Source organism: Zeus faber (genome assembly GCF_960531495.2).
Source record: "Zeus faber genome assembly, chromosome: 6".
Lineage (NCBI taxonomy): Eukaryota > Metazoa > Chordata > Actinopteri > Zeiformes > Zeidae > Zeus > Zeus faber.
Genome location: NC_137201.1, coordinates 14,414,201 through 14,428,145, shown reverse-complemented (window position 1 = coordinate 14,428,145; position 13,945 = coordinate 14,414,201). Strand labels below are relative to the sequence as shown.

The following is a 13,945-nucleotide window of genomic DNA, read 5'->3' as shown; positions in this document are numbered from 1 at the left end:
TTAGTCATATACTGTTTGTAGAAATGACAGTGCTTGTATGAATATGCGATTGACCTCGTAGTTAGGCAGTATGACCGCAACACGGACCGTGACACTCGAGCCTAGAGTCAACAGCCTCGAAAAAGGTATCGACACTTACCTTTTTAATCACCCTCCCTCTCTTTCTCTCTCTCTCCCTCTCTCTCGCCAGAGGACGAGCAGGGCGACAGGATGAAGGAGGAGAACTTGTTCCATCGGAGGTTTTCTCTGTGCCCCAATGCCACCTCTCCACCGAAAATTGACCCTCGCGCGCTCACCCGGAACCTGTCCTACGGAGGCGACAACGACCTTTACCACCTCAGCCCAGGTAAAACACCGATCACCAGAAGGACTTCCATCTTATGTGGTGTCAATTTTTTCATATTTTTTTTTGTGTGTTTTTTTTTTTTTTTCGTATGTCAGCAGGCTTTCACTACTGATCTTTTTAATGGGTGACCTTTCATGTTGGTGCTGTGTGTTGTTGTGTTTTTTGAACCAGGCAGCGAGATGGACGGAAATGGTCTCTCCGTTCTAAGTAATGAGCTCAGCCCGGCCCAGTCCCCCAGCAGCAAGGTAACAGTGTTCCTACCCCCTCTAACCCTTCATGCTTCGTTAGCTGATCTCAGCCTTTGTACCTTACGTTGGTGTGTTCTTTGTAATATCTTCTATTTGCTGGATCTTAGCATTAATTGACATTTCATTTTAATGGTAGACAGGCTTGAGAATGCCTTCAGTTGCACAGCCAGGTATTCTCTTTGTTGTCGTTCTTTGTTGTTCTTGTGCAGTGCTTTATTGATCCTGTTCGAAGGAGGCCGCTCATTACCGTGAACAATTATCTGTGATCACTAAAAGTTTCCAGCGGTGTCAGTCTATTCGAATATCTTCTGTCTCCCATTTCTCATGCCATCTCATATCGTCGTCTGTCCTCTCCTCCTTTCTTAACATGCTTGTGCCTGGAGTGATTCAGAAGCATCTCTTGGACTTTGGCCTTTGTCAATCTTCTAAAATCCCTAGCGGGACGATGGGAGTGTCGGCCTATTCCTGGCGCCACATGTGGCCGTTTACGCCGGGTTCAAATTGTGTGCTACACTAAAAAATAAAGATGGCCTCTTGTATCCATAAGTGTGAGTCATAGCCTCAGTGGGCACAGCAAATAATAGTGCGGTTCAGACTGGTTTGGTACATAACAAGCGTTGAGAAGGTTAGTAATCTAATCTTTTGGATGACTGCATCTCTGTAATTTGACCTGACTGCTTTGATTACTTCAAGCGAACCCTTTAAAACTGAGCAAAAAGATGTTTCCTTTCAAGAAATATTGAATTTATGAAACAAAGACTGCCTTTCATAACACAAGAGTATGTAGCAACAAGAAGATATCTTACGATATATTTTCTTTTGCCAACATAAAGAGAAAGCACGTGTGTCAGATATTAGTCATTGAAATCAAAGACATGTATGTTAGGGGGTCACTCCTGTCGTTGCCCCTGACCAAGGCACTGGCATAAAGAGCCGAAGTTGGTCCCCGGGCGCTGCACTGCGGCTGCCCACTGCTCCTAGGTATAGGATGGGTCAGATGCAGAGGACAAATTTCCCCCAGAGGGAATAATAAATTATAATAAATAAATAAATAATTTACAGAAACGTTATTGGGCAACAGAACAGGGCGGGCTCAAATTGGACGCATAGGCCTCATCCCCAGATGTTGACTGTAACCTGGCTGCAGGCCGGCACTCCATGCTGCACCTTCCACGTTTGAACATCACGTTTGCTGTTGTTCCATCCTGTAAACGCATTTCAATTGGACAAAATGCTTCTGAGCAGCTTTTTCAACCCAAACTCAGTGTCTTTGTACTTTTTATTTTTATTTTTTTTATTTCTATTTATTTTTCAATTTTTATTTTTTTGATGTGTCGCAAACATGCTTAAATGTAACCTCCAGTCATCGGAGGACTTTTGATTTGTTCTTCTAATCTAATAACCAGGGCTTCTGAATCACAATTGAAACGATAGAATGCGATATAATTTTTAGAATGCAATGCAATTTATTTTTAGCTGCTAATCACTCCTGAAATACACATAACTATGGAGTGAATACAGTTCAACATGTCTTTCCTAAAATATCAAATGTGAATTAAGTTTTGTGTCGATATAAAGGAAAGCACAAATTCTTGCATCCACAGATAAGGAAGAATTTGGTGCGTGTAAATGAAGATATGTGATCCACAAAACAGGTTTTATACAAACATAGGGAGCTAATCGTCTGCATTTGTCAGTATAAATTTGTGTATGTCATTTCTTCAAATCTTCAATCAGAAATGTGTGATTTTGTTTTCAAACGTTAACTTAATTCACTTTTCTGAATCGTGAAATGTGTGTTAAAAACAAATTGCACTATATGCGCTCCATGTATAAATAATTGATGTGTGGTGAGTAGTACTTAAAGAATAGCAGTTATTTAATGGGAATCCTCACTACCACCATTTTAACTGGGACAGAAACAGTGCTCTGGAGACCACAGAGCACATTCTGGGCTCTAAACGACCTCACTCAGGAGGTTGGAGGTTTCGCGGATCAAAATAGCAGGCTGCGCTGACCTGCAGCGCCCCAACTTTGACTCAAACCTGCAAACAACCAAACAGGATCGACCAGGAATTGACTTAATTGTTATTTTTTTGCACCACAGTCTCACTGTGCAGAGTGAGATTCCCTCGCAGCGACATTTACAGCACAAAAAAAGAAGAGGGAATTTTGTTTTGATGATATATTGATGAAGGTACATTTTGGAGCCCTGATATTTATTTTAGTTGAACAAGCAAAAAAAAAAAAGAGTTATAGTCATTCACCTCTTCTCCAATCTCGATTTTATTATCAATGACGTCCTCCTCACCCCACCCCCCCTCCAGTCTGAGTCCAGGATGTTCAATGGTGTGGACAAAGAGTGCCCCTCCCCCACTGAAAAGCTGGCCCGGAAGGAGTCTCTCAAGGTACACTTTGTGTTCTGTGTCGTCATTATCACAAACATTATCACTATCAGAAAGGGCTCCCAAAATATGGAGGCCTCGAGCTAATTTGCATTTGTTTTATCAGTCATTTTCTTTTTCAAAGTACCTTTAATTTTCGTTTTTATACATTTATGATTTTCACTGCGCTAAAATACTTTGGCTTGCCTTTTTTTTTTTTAATGAATTGAATCAATTACAACCAAAGGCTGCAGAATGCCTGTTTCAAATCTGTGTGACTCTGCTTACCCCTAGTGGTGGGGGTATGTTATTAGTTTTACGTCTACCTTCCTGAGCAGTCAAAACGGGATCAGTCACTCTTGTGTGTTTTTCTATGTCACAGGTCCAGAAGCAGAATTATAGGCAGGAGAAGAAACGGGCAGCCAAAGAACTGTTTACTGCTCTCAAGGACCCCAGTGTTGTTATAATGTCCAACTGGCTGAAGGTACAGAGATGCAGTTCTATGTTAATCCTACCTCATTTTTTTTTAACTTTGAATTGTGCGAGTTTTGATTTATAGGTTCTGTCAACGTCATAGCGAATCCTACACAGCGATTCTCAAACTTAATAAAAAATAATCAAAGACCCTCAATTTGATACACATTAGGCCACGGACCCCATTTGCTAATATTTTGGCCCAGTCTGAAAAGGTTTATATTGTTGAATATGATTTAGTCCAAACATTCATACCTTTCTGTACTATAGATTAATTACAGACGACAGTGGAACTCAACAAAACAGTCGTTACTCTACGTTCCCCAAAAGGGCTGTTGTATTATAAATTAAATGATTGTGAACTTAACTATTTATCATTTTGCTTGGGTCCCCCTGTAACCTCTTGAAGGACACCGCACCCCACTTTGAGAACCACTACTATAGTATTAACATTTACTTGCTATGTGTATGAATTCAATCCAACTTCACACGGTCTCTTTTGAAGCACTTTATCTAAATAATTGTCTCTTTCTCCTCAAATCGGACTGCCCAGATTCCTTCCTTACCATTTGATCTTCACACTCAAAAAATACTGGTTTTGGGTCTCCCACCTCCAGATCCGCGGCTCTTTAAAGAGCTGGACCAAGCTGTGGTGCGCTCTGAAGCCCGGGGTCCTCCTGATCTACAAGACGCCTAAGGCCGACCACTGGGTGGGCACCATCCTGCTCAACGCCTGCAAGCTGATCGAGAGGCCCTCTAAGAAGGACGGCTTCTGCTTCAAGCTCTACCACCCGCTGGAGAAATCCATCTGGGCCGTTAAGGTTGGAAATTCTGAGGAATGTGGATTCATACGCAAAATATCTGTCTGTCTGTACGTGTAGAAAACTTTTTACGCTTGTGAAGCACAACTTGAGATAAGGCGCGTTTTGATTTATCGGTTTCCAACGTGTGTCCAGGGTCCCAAAGGAGAGAACGTTGGCTCCATCACCCAACCGCTTCCCAGCAACTACCTGATCTTCAGAGCCGCTTCCGAGTCCGACGGTGAGAAACAAACGTCCTCTCTCCGATTGGAAAATGTGACACCTTCACACCTTTCATCTGCCCAGTGAGTGTGGTATTTCCTGCCTCTTCTCACGGGCGTCTCTGGTTCCCCCAAGGCCGGTGCTGGATGGACACCCTGGAGTTGGCGCTCAGCTGCTCCAGTCTCTGCAAGATGACGGCCAAGTCGGGCAGAGAGGGCGACCTGAGCACGTCGTCCGAGTCTTCCCACATCCTGCACCTGCTGCAGTCCACGGCACTCAGCGACGCCGAGCTGCTACAGTGAGTCACAGAAGCACTCAGAGCTTTTACTTAAGTAAAGGTAAAAAATACCCGGTCACATAAAGTGAAAGTACCACTTCATTTTTGCTTACAGTCCCTGTAAGGTCAATTCAGTAATTTGAGTTAAACTGTTTCTCACCATTTTTGTGGTACGGACACAGTACAGGGTTCATCAGAACATTCAAACATGGACTTTAGTCCAATGTAAAGGTTTAACACAATTAACGCGATTTTGCGTGGTTTCAGCGGACACGCCCCCAGATTTTCAGAACAGAGGGAACTGCCTTCTTTTCACGATGTTGAAACCTAATTTTATATACTTAGCGATTTTTTTTAAATCATTCAAATTTGGCTGGGTGGTTAAAAAAAAAAAAATTCTGTGGTGTGACAAACTCAGAACACATGTTTATCTTTGCTTTATAGGGACTAAGGCCCTGTGTATAATGTGTAGAAACAAATCACTGAATTCAATTTCCAGGGACTTTATGTAAAAGCCTACAGTATGTGCTTGGATTTAAATTAACTTCAAGTAAAGTATAGGTACTTGTCATTTCGAGTACACTGATATAACAGAGCCTATAAACTTTGTGAAGTACAATATTTGCTTTGAAATGTAGTGGAGTAAAGTCGAAAGTCTCCAAAGCTGAGTTTGTTGTTGCCGAGTAACTGCACTTACAAATACTTTGTTTATCTGAATGCGTTAGTTTCATTCTATGTTCCATTAAATGGCAACAAAATAAACAAACAAAAGCAATACAACGCCGCTCAGCTCCTGCCTGGAGAGGTTTTTTTTAATTTGCTGTTTGCTGAAAGAGTAGCAGAAGAAAAAGGGAAATGCGGCACATCGCAAAGATTTTGACGATATTTCCGTTTTGATGGTGCACAGAAATGTATTTGTAGTCGTTTTATGTTATAAATATGTACAAAATTCTCCAATTTCACATTGTCAATTACGATAACACTCTAGCTGTGAATGCTCTTTTCCACGGATGAATGCGACGGCGCAAGTGTAGTGTTTACAAACCATAGTGTCTGAACCTTGCCCCTGGATATCTAGACTCCCTGCTCCTTAACCAACCAATCACGGTGGTCTGCCTGGGTCACGGGACCAACAGAGAAGCAGGAAGATTGAGGAGAAAGGGAACCTTACACCGCCCAGACACATGAGCAACGCTGAAGCCGCACGCTCACACACACTCTCACACACACACACACACACACAGGAAGCAGGCGTGCCATAGAGAAGAAAACTCATTCGTACCTTTCGTTCGCCTCGTTTAACAAGTTACACACACATTTTGTGATTCAAACGGAGGCCACAGGAGACTGAACAGCACCTGTGCTGGGATTTTACAAAAGTGGCGTTTTGAGGGGAGCTGAATACTGGTTTTATGTCTTCAAGGTAAGGAAACTTATTATAATAAGTAACCGGTTGGCCGGGGAGTCGCACATTCAGCAGGAATGTGGTTCTTCAGGCCCATTGAGATGTCAGGCTTTTTTAAGACTTCGGATTAACTCTACTTGGCTTTGCCGGGGGTGTTGGGTTTTTCCTTTTTCGCAGTTTGGGTCGGTGTGAACATGGGATGGAACTTAAAATGCACGGTTATGCGGTTAAATTTTTTCAAGATCAAAAATATGAGGTATGCTGCGTGTTTTACCGCGGCCTCTGAGGGCGCACACCACTGTACATTGTGGGCCTTGATTTCTATACATGTGTTTTTCTGAAAGAGAAGATACGTGCGTGTGTGTGTGTGTGTGTGTGTGTGTGTGTGTGTGTGTGTGCGTGTGCGTGTGTGCGGTATCTGGCAGCAAGACATTAGCAGAAGATCCTTTAAGTCATGTAAGTTGCATGTGGGGTCCCCATGGATCGGGCTTGTTGTTCCAGCACATCCCACGGATGCTCCATCGGATCAGACCCTAACCCCGTCCATGCACATGATGTGACGCTAATGCGGAATTACGGCTTTCAGTGCTAGTGGGAAAGGGACTTAGGTAAAGTGGTCTAGGTAAAATCAATAAAAATGCTCACCTCGTTTCAGTGGCACCTGTCAAGGGGGGGGATATATTAGGCAGCAAATGAACAGACAGTGCTTGAATTTAATTTGTTGGAAACAGGAAAAAGGGACAAGCGCAAGGATCTGAGAGACTATGATAAGGACCAAATTGTGATGGCTAGATGACTGGGTCAGATCATCTCCAAAATGGCTGGTCTTGTGTTGTGTTACTGATATGCAGTGGTTAGTACCTACCAAAAGTGGTCTAAGGAAGGACAACCTGTGAACCGGCAGCAGGGTCATGGGCTCCCATGGCTCAGCCTGTCTGGTCCGATGCCACAGAAGAGCAACTGTAGCACAAATTTCTGAAAAAGTGAATTCTGCTATGGTAGAAAGGTGTCAGACAGTGCATCACAGCTTGCTGCATATGGGGCAGCGCCTACAATGGAGACGTGAGCATCAGAACTGGACCATGGAGCAATCGAAGAAGATGGCCTGGTCTGATGAATCACGTTTTCTTCTACAGCATGTGGATGGCCGGGGTTAGGGTCAGTTACTGTACTAGGATCCGAACCTTTAAAAAAGAAAAAGTAGTGCTTAGAAAGGTAGTCGTAAATCCTTGAATTTCATTTTGTAATGCCAGAATGAACCATGGGAAAGACTGAAACGCGCAGATACCCACCGATCATGCAAACATCATCAGCGGCTGGGTCATGATGAAACTGACTTAAAGTTTGGACCTCTTGTTCGCTCTCAGGCTAAACGACTCGGTGCTGCTGGGAAACCATCAGATGGAGGCCGACGGCTTCTCGGACAAGTCGGAGCGCGAGGCTCAGGAGGACTGGGAGGCGGGGGCCAACGAGAACGGGGGGAGGCTAACGGAGGAGAGTGACATGGACCAAGCAGACGAGCTGTCGCCGGAGCTGCAGGCCACGGTGTACGTGGAGCAAAGCGTGGAGGAGATGGCTGAGGTGAGGAGGAAAGAAGAGGATCAGCTTAGTCTTGTCAAAGCTGGTTTAGTGCAATAAATACACTGAGATACACTCGATCAGCATCGGTCAATTTTCTGCCCGATCTTTCGGTTTATTTGGGCACGGAATCACCTTGTCTGTTAGACATAACCTGACCAAGACTGACTTAAAACCACGTGTCGCACACATGCACCACACAAACTCTGGTGGGCCAGAATGGCCACCGTGAATGACCACTGTGAGAATATTCCCACAAAAGAGCCTTTTGGGGTCTCCTATTTCCTGGCAAAGCAAGTCAGAAAGACTCGCCAAGATAACACTCATGTTCCACATTCCCTATTATTCCCTAAAATTAAATTAAGAATAGATAAGAGTGCTCCAACAGGTGACTCCATAACATATTTATGTGCATGTAAACCCACTGAAAGATGAATATTGACCTAACTGTGTCGTATCAGTACTTTTAGCGCTTTGTTCTTTAAATCATGGGGCAGCAGCAGTAGGGTAGAGCGGGTCGTCTAGTAATCTCAAGGGTGCTGGTACGATCCCCGGCTCCTCCTGATAGCATGCTGTAGTGTCCTTGAGCAAGACACTTAACCCCTAATTGCTCCTGATGGCTGCATTCATCGTTGTATGAATAATTGAAAGTGACTTTGGACAAAAGCTTCTGCTAAATGACTATGTAAAAATGAAATAGGGTTAAAGTTTTAACCCCTGTATGCATCGGCAACTTCAACCCCCTAGAATGCATATGTCCGGTCAAAAATGATTTAGAAGTTTGTAAATGTTATTTAATTAATTATTGTTGAATTAATCTACCGTATTTTCCGGACTATAGAGCGCACCTGTATATAAGCCGCATCCGCTCTATTTAAAAAAAAAGAGATATACAAGCCGCACCGGGATATAAGCAGCAGATATCTATGTTGAAAAATTAGATATTTACTGCATGTACAGAACGATTTTGAACTGTAAATGTACATGTATGTACCTGAACAGATTCTTTCCGAACAGTGCCTTTTAACACGGCAGCAACTTTGCTGATTAAAATGTAACAGAACCAAGAGAAAAAAACCGGCATTTATTTACCTTCATTTCTCCTGTGTTTGAAACCACAAGTCACTTTAATCGTCTTCGCTGAAACCCATGAAGTCGTCTTCTTCAGTGTCGGAGTTGAACAGCCTCAGAAGCGCTTCGTCACATCTGTCTCCATCAGTCTCGCTCCGTGTCACTGTCATCCTCCGGTGAAGTTGACTCTGAAGGTCCGCCGCTCTCTTCGCGTAGCAGTCCAGCCTTTTGGAACCCGTTGGTGATGGTGGATTTTTTCACAGCACTCCACGCTGTTAGGGTCCACTGACAGACATCAGAAAAAGATGCTTTTCGCATGCGGCCAGTTTTTGTGAATGACTTCTCACCATTTGAAAATAATTACCAGTTGGTAATTTATCGTCCGCGTTCTATCTGCTAAAGAAAAAGTAGCGTATTCTTCTTTGCATTGATTTTTCGTCCATCTTATTTTTGATTCTAATTCCGGTTAGAGCGCCCCTAGCGGTGGAAGAAAAATCCACAGAATAGCCGCACCTTTGTATAAGCCGCATGGTTCAAAACCTAGGAAAAAAGTAGCGGCTTATAGTCCGGAAAATACGGTAATTGAGAAACAATGAGTTCCATCGTCAAGAAAATACTTGACTTAGGAAATCCTGATATTTTAAACAATTAAATTATTCTAAAGCAAGAAATCATCTGGGTCATTTTTGACCCATCACATGCATTCTAGGGTTAAGCGTCTCACTATTTAAAGCATAATCTTTGCTTTGAAATGTAGCACAATTTCTGAAGGACCAGTGCAAACTAAACATTTTAACACATCCGTTTACACCTCCTCCATTAGTCTTCCCTTGTATTCACTTGAACACGTCTAGCTCATTCCAGTGATTCCTTGTTTGCAAGGTTAGTGTCCCCAGATCTAGACACCCCCCCCCCCCCCCTCGACCCCAGTCCTAGTCCCTTGTAGCTTACCTCCGTGGCCCCGCCTCTGCTTGGTGTCCTCTCTCCCCCAGGCCGGCGAGGCCTCGCAGGTGGAGACGGTGTCGGAGGAGAACAAGGGTCTGATCTGGACGCTGCTGAAGCAGCTGCGGCCAGGCATGGACCTGTCCAAGGTGGTGCTGCCCACCTTCATCCTGGAGCCGCGCTCCTTCCTGGACAAGCTGTCCGACTACTACTACCACGCCGACCTGCTCTCTCAGTGCGTAGGCTGAAATTAGAGTTCCTGAGGTCTTCATTTCACTTCTTGATTTTATTTACAGATATACTATTTGTCAAAATGAGTGGTTAAAATAGTCTTAGTCTGATACTTGCTTGGCTTGGGCGATCATGCAAAATTCCGATTGGTGATCGCGGTGCGTGCGCGCATAGAAAGTAATGTTGCAAATGCGGTCTCCCCATTCCAGAAGTGCAGGATTTATTATTTACAAGTAAAGTATTGACACAAAAACATACAGTTTTTACTATATTAAGTCCCATAGCAACAGAAAGCAGCGGGGAGATCTTTTTTTTTTTTTTTTTTTTGGAACGGGATGGAATGGGACAGTCCATTAACCTAATTGTGTTTAAAAATTCCGTCTTTTCATACATGTAGGAAACAAACTTAAATAAATAGATCTAAAATAAAAACACAGGCCCGGGAACCACCGCACACGCACGGTTCACCGCTGTATGGGGGAGAAATTAAAAAAAAAAAAAACTGCTCCAATTCTCTGAGTTAGGTTTATGTTTTTCATTTTCCATACAAGTAAGAAACTAAGGAAATGAAATAAATCAAAATCTTTCTTTTTGAGATTATATTCTTATATTACTATATTATAATCACATGATTTGCATATAGAGCGGGGAGGTTAGATCCAATCACAAGTGGTTACTAGACAGCTCTGAGAGGAGATGGTGAGAGCCTCCTCCCCCTTTCTCCCTCTTCCCTTTCTCTCCCTCTCCAGTTTCAGAACATGGTGAACTGCATTTACACTGTTTCAATGCTCTCATTTTTCCTGGCGGATTAAAAAAAAAAAATGTAAAAATCATCCGTCATCAATGTCAATCGCCATCAATGTAGTCATTTGCCGACTCACGATTTAATCCTTAATCTACCCACAGACAGAAATGTTATTTCTACCTGTGAAGGGAAGCGTTCACAGACCTGATGACTTCTGATGATCGTTCTTTCTGACAGAGCTGCGCTGGAGGAGAGTGCATACGGTCGGATCAAGCAGGTGTTGTGCTGGTACCTGTCTGGCTTCTACAAGAAGCCCAAGGTGGGTTCTGCTCGGGCCCCAGATGGCTGCTCATTTAGAGCAGGAGGCGAATCTCCTCTGCTGAATTAGCACTAGTTGTCTAACCAGAAGGTTTTGGCATGACATCTGCCAGATAGTGAAAGCAACGACTTGCATTAGTCAGCCTGAGGGGGTTTTCTAAAAAACATATTTCACACTGATCACGAGTCACTGTCGGTTATGCTATTTTGAGGTATTCTAAATCATGACTTAACCTCATGCGCCTCCCACCCCAGTGTTATGTAACGCCTATGGATGCTGTTTGCAGAGTGCGCAGTGAGTCACCGTGTTCCACATGTTGTTTTTTCTCGCAGGGTCTGAAGAAGCCATATAACCCCATATTGGGAGAGACGTTTCGCTGCTGCTGGCTCCATCCTCAGACCGACAGCTGCTCCTTCTACATAGCCGAACAGGTGAGAAAGTCCACACATCGACACAGGGCATAATAATAATATATTATAATACATATGTAATGACTTGCAATGTGACACATCTGAAATTCATACCTGCTGTAGGATACCTGACACCGCTCTCTTTCTCTCTCTTTCTCCGGCTGTATCTCTTTGTATCCCTCCGCCAGGTGTCCCACCATCCTCCCATCTCTGCCTTTTACATCTGCAATAAGAAGGATGGGTTCTGCATCAGTGGGAGCATCTTGGCAAAGTCCAAGTTCTACGGTACACCACGCAGTATTCATCCATCCTGACCTTACTGTTACAAATTCTGTACAAACTGTACTGAAACTCCCAGTTACCCCCTCATGGCTGCAGGTAACTCTCTGTCGGCCATTTTGGACGGTAAAGCCAGGCTGCTGTTCCTCAGCAGGGATGAGGAGTACGTCATCACCATGCCTTACGCCCACTGTAAAGGTAACCAGACCAATGCTTTGTTGTCTGTTTTGTTTTGAATGTTAGAATTGTAGGGTGTCGATGTGTGTCGGGTTTCCGGATTATTCTCTGAATTAAATATGCATTTGTAACTTTCTATTCGTTCTGATCTATGGTAAAGTTATGGTTTGAGCTGGTTTTTGGTTAATATATACTTGGAACAGTAATTATTTCACACTTTGTATTCACTTCATATTCACAGGAATATGACGCTTTCTCTGATGTTGCCTCCTGACTGTTGCTTTATTTTTTATTTTTATTTTTATTTTTAATTGATTTAATCGTCTAACAATGTGCTATTTGCTTGTTCTCTACCGTAGGTATCGTGTATGGCACCATGACACTAGAACTGGGAGGGAAGATTACCATTGAGTGTGAGAAAACCAAATGTGCCGCAGAGCTGGAGTTCAAACTAAAGGTATACACTGTTTTTATTTTGTGAAATTGTTCTTAAAAACATCTTAAATAGTATTAATTTCAACCCTGATGTATGCAGATACTGGGTATCAATTGCAATATTTACACCTCTTTCAATATAATTTTTCTTTATTATTATTTACATGCTTTAAGGGCTATTTAAATACTCAAGAGTATTTAAAGGCTGTTTTTAAGGCTGTGTGATGACAATATACTGTATATCATAAGACGATAGAAAAATTACTATCATCTATATATATATATATATATATATATATATATATATATATATATATATATATATATATATATATATATATATTTTTTTTTTATACCATTTCTATAACCGTGTTGCAAATCAGCAGCAGAACTGCTTTACGGTAATGTTTTACGTAATTTGGAGTCATGGTGCTTTGCGTTATCTGCACATGGGAACGGATGTAAACAAAACATGGCTCTTCGGGAAATTACTCGCGAACCAATCACGGTGCACAGAGCTTAACACGGAGAGGAAAAAAAAAAGGCTGTCCTTCGTTTTCCAACTTTTTTTGAAGTGTGTTGATGAAAAACTTGTGTTTGATAAGGATATATGTCAAATTGCATGATGGCACAATTCATGGATTATTACAACATTGAGGGTGACTACCAAGCCAAACCAAATACCTATTTGTTTGCCAATTGCAGCCTTTCCTTGGAGGCTCCTGCTCTGTGAACCAGATCTGTGGGAAGATCCTTGTCGGGGAGGAGCTTCTCGCTACTGTAGAAGGACACTGGGTGAGGAAAAACAGGAGTTGCGTATTCTCGTTCCAACTCTTGTCTCCCACAGTCTGTCTACGTCTATTGCCTCCTGGTTCAGCCGTGCATCCTGACATACTGTAGAAATAAACTCTCACAAAACAGTCTTCGGGTGCCAAAGTACCACTTATAGTAGCAGGTATGGTAGTAAGTGATAATCAAAGTTTACCGTCAGGAGTAGGACTGGATGATATACTGTTTAATATCAGGGTGCTTATCAGGTCCTAAAAAAGTCTTACAATGTCAAATATTATGTCAAATATATAATTATTAGTCTTAATTTCAACATATACACTTTGTCAGATTAATCTATATATTTATTTTTCGTCAAAATGAGTCAAGTTATTGTGCGTTCCCAGGACGACGAGGTGTTCATCAACGAAAAGTGCTCCGGGCAGCAGAAACTACTGTGGAGCCCGAGTCCAGAGGTCCGAAGCAGCCGCCTCAAGAGACAGGTGGTTCAGTTTGACCAGCAGGGGGAGTTTGAGTCTGAGAGGTGAGGAGACTCGCACGCAAATTTATACCCCTTTCCCCACTGCGCCAAAAACCCGCTAACACCCGCTAACATCCGGCATTTGTCATTATCATATGACCCTGCAATAGACACAGGTTTTTACTGGCTCCAGCTCCGATCGGCTCTGATGTAAACAGGACGCCCAGGTCGGTTTTCTCCCGTTTACCTGTGTGATGCGACGGACATTGAATATAAGTGTATCATTCCATCATTACATATCTCATTCAGAATCCAAAATCAAAATCAGAAGTTATTGAATTTTTTCCCACATG

At 42.8% G+C, this 13,945-nt stretch overlaps 1 protein-coding gene across 2 annotated transcripts in view; it reads left to right on the top strand.

The window, feature by feature from the left end:
• Positions 1 to 13,945, top strand: part of osbpl5 (oxysterol binding protein-like 5) — a 57,606-nt gene that overhangs the window by 37,139 nt on the left and 6,522 nt on the right. For both annotated transcript variants that reach the window (XM_080002122.1, XM_080002121.1), the window contains 16 exons: positions 191 to 346; positions 518 to 591; positions 2,922 to 3,002; positions 3,361 to 3,462; positions 4,070 to 4,273; positions 4,409 to 4,493; positions 4,610 to 4,772; positions 7,524 to 7,737; positions 9,798 to 9,982; positions 10,961 to 11,042; positions 11,375 to 11,473; positions 11,641 to 11,737; positions 11,831 to 11,929; positions 12,268 to 12,365; positions 13,049 to 13,138; positions 13,519 to 13,655. In XM_080002122.1, the coding sequence (XP_079858248.1) occupies positions 211 to 346; positions 518 to 591; positions 2,922 to 3,002; positions 3,361 to 3,462; positions 4,070 to 4,273; positions 4,409 to 4,493; positions 4,610 to 4,772; positions 7,524 to 7,737; positions 9,798 to 9,982; positions 10,961 to 11,042; positions 11,375 to 11,473; positions 11,641 to 11,737; positions 11,831 to 11,929; positions 12,268 to 12,365; positions 13,049 to 13,138; positions 13,519 to 13,655 (1,946 nt within the window). In that variant the 5' untranslated portion in view covers positions 191 to 210. The remainder of the gene's footprint in view (positions 1 to 190; positions 347 to 517; positions 592 to 2,921; positions 3,003 to 3,360; positions 3,463 to 4,069; positions 4,274 to 4,408; positions 4,494 to 4,609; positions 4,773 to 7,523; positions 7,738 to 9,797; positions 9,983 to 10,960; positions 11,043 to 11,374; positions 11,474 to 11,640; positions 11,738 to 11,830; positions 11,930 to 12,267; positions 12,366 to 13,048; positions 13,139 to 13,518; positions 13,656 to 13,945) is intronic.